The 9,571-nt window shown below is 47.6% G+C and overlaps 2 protein-coding genes across 7 annotated transcripts; one reads left to right on the top strand and one right to left on the bottom strand.

The window, feature by feature from the left end:
- The first annotated feature begins 2,959 nt into the window (after positions 1-2,959).
- On the top strand, positions 2,960-4,180 carry LOC122372328 (protein ALP1-like). The gene has a single exon (XM_043349414.1). The coding sequence runs from the start codon at positions 2,960-2,962 to the stop codon at positions 4,178-4,180; it is 1,221 nt and encodes a 406-aa protein (XP_043205349.1).
- Positions 4,181-4,358: 178 nt separating this feature from the next.
- Positions 4,359-9,130, bottom strand: LOC122372334 (transcription factor Adf-1-like). 6 transcript variants are annotated; one of them, XM_043349421.1, is made up of 6 exons: positions 9,053-9,130; positions 7,551-7,687; positions 7,181-7,331; positions 6,791-6,866; positions 5,827-5,881; positions 4,359-5,472 (listed from the first exon to the last, which is right to left on the bottom strand). In XM_043349421.1, exons 1-6 carry the CDS (start codon positions 9,055-9,057, stop codon positions 5,051-5,053), a joined length of 846 nt encoding a protein of 281 aa, XP_043205356.1. In that variant the 5' UTR covers positions 9,058-9,130; the 3' UTR covers positions 4,359-5,050. The 6 variants fall into 6 exon arrangements, with proteins under 6 accessions (XP_043205356.1, XP_043205355.1, XP_043205357.1 ...); XM_043349420.1 differs by having other exon boundaries at positions 8,963-9,122; XM_043349422.1 differs by having other exon boundaries at positions 4,359-5,469; positions 8,963-9,114.
- Between the last annotated feature and the right edge of the window lie 441 nt (positions 9,131-9,571).

Raw genomic sequence — 9,571 nt, 5'->3', positions numbered from 1 at the left:
TGAACTGATTCATTCTCATAGGTAAAATGTCATGGCTAGTCATTGGTTATAAGCAGGAATGAATGAGCACTTAAAAATCAGCAACAAGAAAAAAGTACGTTTACCTAATACATTAGTGATTTCAGTTCATCTCAGAAGATAGCCAATGAATACGCGTGCACTTAAAATACGTAGGCCATAGATTATCGACACTTTGGGGTGCGGACCTCATGTCACTTAACTGTCCTACACCACAGCATATATCTGTCATTAGACGATCGGTTACGTATCGGTTACCTTTCGGTCGATCGGTGATACCAATTGGTCAGTCCACCGACCAATGGTCGATCGATGATCAATGCCGATCGGTCAGTCCACCGACCAATGGTCGATCAATGGTCGGTGCAGATCGGTCAGCACTGCTTCCTTCCTCGCCAGTGGAGTGATGGAGCTTCTTTCCGGGGTGGTCATCAAGGAAACGTCCTTCAAAGAAGTGCTTCCTTCCTAGGAGAGTGATCATTTTTAGCTTTCGACTATAGTGCTGCTTATCGGTGGAGTCAGCTGCCTTCATTAACGTCAAAAATTATAATATTTAGATAATGGTGTGATTACTTTACCAATAATCTTTATCTGCTTTATGCGAACGGACAACCGCGAAATCGTTAGCGTAACCACTTCCTTTAACCCTAGAACGCCTAGGGGGGGGGGGGGGTTGTATCAACCCCCCCCCTGAGGTTTTTTCGAAGTGCACGCTAAACGGCTTGTCGTAGCGGGCTGAAATTTTCAATACCCTCTGGGGCAACCTTTGCGCATCTTTTGCCGAAAAAAATTGATCGGGTCATGTCAGGTCACGGAGTTATGACGTCATAAGAGGTACAGCCTCCGGCCGACAGTTACCAAACGTGTGCGCCGAATCCCTAGGTTTTCTGCCGGTGATACCCACATTGTTTGATGGATCATGATGAAACTTCCCATGCATGTTGGGGCAAGCATTGGCTATCGTGTGGTGCAAGAAAATTGACCGGGTCAGGTCAGGTCACGGAGTTATGACGTCATAAGAGGTACAGCCTCCGGCCGGATTTTCACGAAGTGTGTACCGAGTCCCGAGGTTTTCTGCTGATGCTATCCACATTGCAGTGGATATCCACATATCTTTTCTGAGTCGTTACCTACAGTATTTATAGCGGAGCAGTGGTCAACAGCCGACGAATCGGGACAAACACCGGAGGGTGATGTGACACCATATCACTCATCAGCAATAGGCCTCTTACTTTTATAGGGTAAATACACCAAAAACACCATATATGATGCAGAATTGAGTGGGGAATACGTTGTTGAAGGTTTGAAGTTAATATCTCTCACCGTTTTGCCGCAATCGTTGCGCAAAGTTGAAAAAGTTTGATTTTTTTCGGAAAATTTGACCTTTGACCGGTCATAAGTAGGTCAAATGTTGACCTAGGACCAAAAAATATACCACCAATCGCGAGATCTCGTTGAGAGCAATCCGTTGGTTTTTTCCGCTAAGCTCTACGACCTTCCGTTTCGAAACGCCAGGGGGGGTCGTAACAACCCCCCCCCCCCCCTGGTCGTTCGTGTTATGAGAAATGGCCTGGTCGTGCGAGGGTTAACATGAATGCATGACGACAAGAGGATATCTTGAGGGCAGAGATGTCAAATTTGGGCAAGGCTTCCTTGGTAATTTTTGACACATTCTGAAAGCGAAACACGTTTAAAATGTCTTTCAAGAGAAGCCGCATGCCGTTTTCATTTTGGAAAGCACTACACTTTTTACGGAAGCGTTTTGATGAGTAGGTACGAGGAGAAATCGCTTTTGAAGCCGGTTACATCTAGAAATATTGGACAATGGACAGCGTCGTGAATGAAGTGTCGACAGTGTCGTGTTTGGTACACTGCCGACTTAGGCCTGCTCGAATATATTGTTTTACGTGCGATGGATGATTTTATCTCGCTTTCCTTTCACGATTTCCGGTTGTTAGCGACACAGGTGTGAAATTGACTCAGTCAGTTGAAACCTGTTTTATCCGACTGGCGTAACCGGAAATAGACAGTTTGTGTAGTTTTAGCAGTCTGGATCTAAGCTATGACGTCAGAACATTGAGGAAGGCGCGGGTCTTACCGGGAAAGTGGCGAGAAAGGCACAGGGCCACAATTGGAGGGACTGCTCACTCTGTCCTCCAAAAGTAAATAATTCTAATTAATCTCTCGTTACGTGCTGGAACAGTGAATGAACGGTGGTCTTCAATCTATATTATGAATTGTAAGTCGTCCGTACGTGCGTCCATCCGTCAGGACTTATGTGTCTTATTGCGCCTGAAAGGCGCCGTGTATCGACGTGAAATTTTGTGGGCACAATCTGTGGGTTGAGGTGACCTTTGTATTAAAATTTGGGAGTCATCGGCCCAGGGGTGCGCCGTCAGCACGCGCTCGCGAGCGCCATAGGGTTAACACAGGAAACGGTCAAATCGAAGATCGGGCGAAAACCGGCCTGCGGCGCCCGCTTCCCGGCTGTATAATGGTCGCCGTCCACTGGTTAGGCGCGCTTTCAGCGCCTAATCGTTTAAGGTCGCCGTCCACTGGTTAGGCGCGCTTTCAGCGCCTAATCGTTTAGGCGCTGAATACCATTTTCGGCGCCTAATTTAACGATGACTATGCGATGAATTTGATTTCATCGGGATCCGCCATGATAGCTCAAGGACAATTCGATAAAAAATGCATGAAAATGTAATATAATTTGTGGTAATGCACATCACTGACAGATAAATAATAATTATTTATATAATTAATTGCGCCTTTGACCGTGGTTTAATTTGTGTCAGTTTCTTATATGAACCGTAAAAGGTTCATTAAATTGTTCTTGAAGACAATACAATCTCTTAGCAGGGACGGAAATGTAAACAACGTTTGTTATGGTTCTCACATCAGCTAAAAGTCCGTCATTATTCAATTAACTATTCACGACATGGAGCTAAACATCGCACGAATCGCACTAAGCACGACTCGAATCCGGGTGGAGCAGGAGCGCCGTCGAGCCCGACGCAGGTACTGGGTTGCCGAAGTGCTGCAGAGGCGACAAGCCCGAGGCGAGTTTTTTAACTTGGTGCAGGAGCTGCGTGCCGTGGATCCCGACCGGCACCATGCCTACTTCCGCATGAGTCGGGAGACCTTCGACCTGCTTCTCGCCAGGATCGGGCCCAGCATCACGCGCCAGCGCACCAACTTCCGCGAACCTATCGACCCCGCTCAGCGCCTGGCCGTGACGCTGCGGTACCTGGCCTCCGGCATGGAGTTTTCTGCGCTGGCACCCTGCTATCGCCTCGGCGAGAAAACCGTGCGTGCCATCGTGTACGACACATGCGCGGCCATCATCGCCATACTGGGACCGGAGGTGCTTCCAGCTCCCACCAGGGCGACGTGGGAGCGAAGCGAGGAGATCTTCCGCACCCAGTGGAATTTCCCGAACTGCGTGGCCGCGTTGGACGGGAAGCATGTGGTACTCCAAGCCCCTTCCAACTCTGGCAGCGAGTACTATAACTACAAAAAGTCCTTCAGCATCGTCCTCCTGGCAGCCGTGGACGGTGCCTATCGGTTCGTGTACACGTCAGTGGGAAGCGCCGGAAGAGAGTCGGACGGGGGCATTTTTAGGAGGAGTGACCTAGCCGCCAAACTGCAAGACGGCACTCTCGACCTGCCCCCTCCCAAGGCGATCGATCAGAGAGGCACGACCCTACCAAGCGTCATCGTCGCCGATGAAGCTTTCCCGCTGACGGTGCACATGATGCGGCCCTATCCCGGACGTACCGAGAGCCGGCTGGGAGCTCCGGCCACCATCTTCAACTACCGGCTGTCGCGCGCCCGACGGGTAGTGGAGAACGCGTTCGGGATTCTCTCCCAGACGTGGCGCATCTTCCGGCGTCCGCTGAACGTCAATCCTGAGCACGCCTGCACTATTGTCAGGACGGCGTGCATCCTGCACAACTACGTGCGCGACCAAGGACAGGCGGACAGCCAGCAGCCGCAGCAGGCCGACGCCAGCGGCGAGCAGGTGGGCGGACTCTGCGAGCTGGGCAGGCTGGGCGCCAACAACTTCACTCGGGAGGCCGAGCGCATCCGCGACCAGTTCGCCCGGTACTTCATGGCCGAGGGAGCCGTCCCCTGGCAGGATGCTGCTGTCGGGCAGTGAGGGCGTGTAAGCCTGTCACTTCGTGGCTGGGGAGCCGTTCCGCAGCAGGCTGCTTCTGTCGGCAAGTGAGAGGTGCGAGAGGCGGGAATTGAGTCGTCTTTGACGCCACTGGTGTTGCTCCGTGTGATAATGCTGTTTCATTTGTCACGCTCAAAAACCTGTCATATAAATACAAGCATTTCCGGCCTTTGTCGTTTATTGCACGCGAAAGTAGTGGAAATAAATAACATTAACTGTCGCCCTTTCCAACAACCAAAGTCAGATAACCACGTAACGTCCAACTTCAACTTCACAGCAAAGGAGCTCAAACATTTAAACACCAGGTAAACGAATTCACTCCTAAATCAAAACTTGAAAAAGGGTCGCTATAGCGATCAGACTGCGGAAATACACACTACGCAGAATATGACTCAGGCTCAGCAAAGTTCGCCATGGTGGAGGTTGCATGGAGAGGGGACGCATTTGGCCGCATCACATTATCTCAGAATCAAAGGAAGCTGGAAAGACGCCGAACAGGCATTATATAGCTCGCTATAAGCAGACATGTGCATGGATCCGGGAAAATGGATCTGAAATTCGATCCCATGAATCTAGATCTGGGATCCACCCGGATCATAGATCCAACCCCTCAACTTTGTCGAGAGATCCACTCAGATCATAGATCCAACCCCTCAACTGTGTCGAGAGATCCACTCAGATCATAGATCTTACCCATAAGCTCGAGAGATCCGCTCAGATCATAGATCCACCTCTCGGATCCATGCACATGTCTGGCTATAAGATCGTTTTGAATCATTCTGGTCATTTTTTATCAAATATGTGTGAAAAACGTCCCCCCTCCCCCACCCGTGCGAAGGTTATCACCTGCTTTTAATCGGACTGCGCCCTTTTCAAGACTGTAAGAATCTCCAGTCTCGCATCCGCTTTCTTGTCGTCCCTCACACGCTCCATCTCCAACCCCACCAGCTGACCAAATAGTAGGTCCGGGTTACGGAGGTCGCTCACCGCGCGTTCTATGGACGCTATGGCGGCGTCAAGCTTCTCGGCGCCACGAGCACCCGGCCCCCTGACCTGCTTGACTTGGCCGTTGGTGCCAGAAGAGCGCGGATGGCTCGGGCCGGCGACACAGCTCGCTGCTGGTGGCACCGCGGACACCCGAGGCGTTCCGAGGAGCGTCGCAGCTGGGAGGACTCCTGAACTGACTGCACAGCTCGCTGCTGGTGGCACCGCGGACATCCGAGGCCCTCCGAGGAGCGTCGCAACTGGGAGGACTCCTGAGGCACAGCTCGCTGCTGGTGGCAACCAGGACACCACAGTTAGATCATCGTGGCTTACAGACGAGCAGTTAAAATACACGCCGTCCTAGGCTCAGATCGATGTATGACTGGCTTACAGGCACTGATAGACACTAGAGTCCTCGTTTGTTACGTTGTTGTCAAATGACGAGGTTATGCTTTTCGGAGTCCTAATGACGAATTTCATGTAAGTTTTGATTTAAGATTATGTCTTTATGCGTTTGGGGTAGGTCAAGTCAGGTCAGTTTAACCAGATGGCGCCATGTCGGCTATCCGTAGTTACAGGTGTCAACCACCAGTGGCAGTTTCGTATTATGCTATGATGGCTGCATACCATTTGAACAAACTCACCAGCACTGTCGTCTGGTAGTTGAGTCTCGCTGCTGTCCTCATCAGACACACAAAGCTGAAACACATGATGATTACGTGAGTGAAGATTGATGCGAGATATTTGATAGGTCACCAAAAATGGTTAGAAAATGAAATTCGGCCAATTGCAAGGTTCGTTTGGATGTTGACTACGACCGAATTCTTCCGAACACCCTAGACCGAATTCTTCCGAATTTAACATTTTTGAAAAACGCCCCGAAAATCACGATTAAACAGCCGCAATAACACTAATTAGCATTGGATCTCTTTTGACCCCTGTACTTAACCTTCGCCCGAGTGCCCGTGTTTTGGCCACACTTGCCAGTTTTGTTTGCGCGCTTCAAGAAAACCGCGGCGCGCAGCGCCGCGAAACATGGTATAGCATATGATACATCAATTTCGCATCGTTTTTGAAAATTTTGACCCCAGGTCACGTAAGTTCCTTTTCAAATCTTAGTGATTAATCTGCGCCCTGCTGCTGGTTTTTTGCGAGTATATCAAAAACGTATCTCGGTTACTTTTATAAAACTTACAAAAACCTTTATTTGGGAGCTGAATTCCAATCAGGAATACATTTGGGCATTTCGAATTTCGACCGGCTTTGAAAACTGGTCCAGTAGTCTCGTAAATAACAGGGCAGAGACCCTCTTACTAGCTCCTCTACAGGGCGGAGTCTGGGAATAACAATGGGCCTGAGGAGGCGATTGTTAAGGTGCATGATGACCAAAAGGTTTTAAATGAAACTTGGCAACACTGTTCGTTAAAAACAAATGAACAAACAAACAAGAAAAAAACAATCAATGTAAACAGCTAGAACAGGCCTGTTGCATGTCACGGCATTGCTTTATTAATTTCCAACGAAATCACTGCATTGAAAGGAGTCATGAAACGCCCAAGATCGGATATGGATCATCATTTAGAGTGACCCAGAAATCACTTTACACACCTCATTGGAGTATTGGTTTGTGTAGTAGAATAAGGATTGCGATCCTGTTCCAGGCTGCGTCAAGTTTGTCGTTACCCTGCATAGGAAAGGAAGGAACGTAGCATTTGATACATGACAGGAATACAACAGGTTTTCTAATGGAAAAGTGATATGGACTGGGAGGGGTAAAAAAAAAACTCAGAAGTCAGCACAGCAACTAATTAATACGACAGTGAAGCTTATTGCTTATGCTTATTGCTCCAGTAATGGAGCACTACTGGGCAATGTGCAAGATCTGTGCTACTGGAATACAACATTTTTGAAAAAAGACTTTTCATCTCTATGTCCTAATGCAAAGATCCAGGACGTGCACTAAAATCCAGGACATACATCCTACTGCAGTTAACTTACGGTTTAGGCTTGATGGCATCATCCAAAAATGACATTTCCTTTTGCCAGGAGGAGTTCTCTGGTGGCGGGCAGCCAGAGCCACTTGGCAATTGCCTGCGTTTGCGTAGGTGGTAGTCACGCAGACTTTTCCATTTCGATTTTGCATCCTGAACTGAAAAGCAGGGAATAAAATTGGTGAGAGCCTTGCAAATTTATTTTGTCAAGCGACATGTGTTTGTTACCTGAGAGACGTCACAATTATACAAGCACCACGGATGTGTAAGGGTTCGCATTTTAAAGCTTAGAACCCAATTCTAAAAACGTGGCAGAGCCTGTGGCTGTTGGCACCATTTACAACACGTACAAGCAAAATATGATGCGTAAGTTTTACCTGATCTCCCAGTGGTCTTTGCCACCTCCTCCCATGCTAGCTTCTTCTTATTTCTGTTAAAGTAGTTGCTGTCCTGAGGACGCCAGAGCACGTCATGACGTCTCACGGCTTCAACTAAGGTGGTGTCACTTGTAGAGCTGAAAAATGGGATTGATCATGTCACATTGCTAACAGAGGCCCATGTACATCCGCGATACACTGCCTGAATCAGGGAACATCAAACAGACCGATTGCAGAAAGCTCGGGAGTATTATGGTACATAGCAGGATACAGGGCTGAGGGCAGGACACAGAAGGCACAAGGCAGACACTGAACTCAGACTGAAAAAAAATTCATGGTATCATCGACATGTCTGGCGTAACGGGCGGATTGAGCTGAAATTTCGGTGCAGTATCCAGCGTAACTCTGTGCGCCCAAAAATTCTGCCATACGGATGGACAAAGAAATTTTGGCACAAGACACAAGACCTAGGTAACCTTGGCTAACTTCACTCCCTACGCTTTTGAATCATAAACCATGTCGATGATGGGTGTTCATCCAAATGTTCATCCAAAGCCACACAATATCGGCTCATGAAAGCCCGAGACATTCGGCACAGTGTATGGATTTTTTTCAGTCTGGCACAAAACAGGACAATGAAGGTACACCAGGCACAAATATAAAAAACGGCAGTCGTAAAGCAGGCATCACACTTGTTTTTTTTTCATTTTGCAACCAAGGAGAGGCGCCGTACCCAGAGATGCTTCCTTATCAAACCAAACCAAACCTAACCAAACCTGACCTAACCTTACCTACGATCTACAACCTAACCTAGAGCGACACTCCTTGGTTGCAAAAAACAAGTGTAACATCTGCTTTACTATTACCAAAAAAAAAACTACAACCCTGAAACCAAGCTACATCCTAACCAAAATTATGGAAAACACCTGTCCCTAAAAAAACTTTGCTATGGTTTTGGGAATGAGGGTTCATTTCAACCAAAAATGCACAGATTTGCATGGCTTACATTTAATCGTGTAGCAAAAAATGGTCATTTTGTAGCATGTGCAGCAGTTTGAGTTGCTGCGTTGCGGAAACAAAGTTACTTAAGGATCTAGACTCCCGCTTCCCCCTGCACCAGTACCCTTATATGAAACAAACTTCAAAAGGAGATGGAAAATGCTAGCTACATATATGCAGCATTCAAAATATCTTGATCTCACTTTAGAAAAAGTAGGTAGGTCAAGCATCCACAAAACCAAACATATTAAACATATCAGGCTTGAAATGCCTTATAAACATATATTTTCAAGGAAGAAAAACTATTATCACGAAACTCACCTAATATATGGCAAAGTTTTATTTGTAATTAATGCATATTTATGCTTAGGAAAAGAGGAAGATTGGATTTCATTGCACCTGACCTACCTTACCAGCTCATTTAATGCTATTCTGGAGATGTAGGAAGATGATGAAACACAGAACACACACACTGCCACACTCAAAATATTAGCAACACTAACCTCATCTCAAAAATGCTTTTCAAATGTTTTAAATATCAACAAAACACCCGATTGATGATAAAAACGCCGCGGCGTATGCGTATTTACAAATTGCAACCGAGCTCCGCCGTAGGGTATTTTATTTCCGCCGTAGTGTGTTTCACTTGGGGGATTTTCTACCATACATCTGCCTGAGCTTAGGGTAATTACAATTTGTCGGCGACGTTAAAAAATGATGCACCTTTTTTCGCAGTATAGGATATCGCATGTGCATTTCTGCCTTTTTGGGTGCGCTTTATCGGTTTTTCGTGAGTAACTCGCGTAAAAACCGTCCGATCGCGACGAAACTTTCAATACCCCCGATTTTATCAATTTTACACCAACCCTGAAAATTTCATGACCCTGACCCAAATGACCTCTGACCTGTGACCAGGGGTGGAGAAATATGCCGAGTTGGGGTTGCACGGGCGCAGCAAATCCGCCGCCGCCCTGGCGGTGACCTTGACCTCCGCCGTCTGGTGCGGCTCCAAAGCCAAGCCG

The sequence above is a fragment of the Amphibalanus amphitrite genome, unplaced genomic scaffold (genome assembly GCF_019059575.1).
Source record: "Amphibalanus amphitrite isolate SeventyFive unplaced genomic scaffold, NRLGWU_Aamphi_draft 001346F_arrow, whole genome shotgun sequence".
Lineage (NCBI taxonomy): Eukaryota > Metazoa > Arthropoda > Thecostraca > Balanomorpha > Balanidae > Amphibalanus > Amphibalanus amphitrite.
Note: the sequence above shows the minus strand (reverse complement) of the source record. Positions and strands in the feature narration are given on the sequence as shown.

Coding starts and splice junctions, on each gene's coding strand:
- LOC122372328 (XM_043349414.1), top strand. CDS start 2,960: ATGGAGCTAAACATCGCACGAATCGCACTAAGCACGACTCGAATCCGG.
- LOC122372334 (XM_043349420.1), bottom strand. Junction 7,332..7,550: donor AAAGACCACTGGGAGATCAG/GTAAAACTTACG, acceptor CCTGCTTTTCAG/TTCAGGATGCAAAATCGAAA. Junction 5,473..5,826: donor ACTACCAGACGACAGTGCTG/GTGAGTTTGTTC, acceptor GGTTGCCACCAG/CAGCGAGCTGTGCCTCAGGA.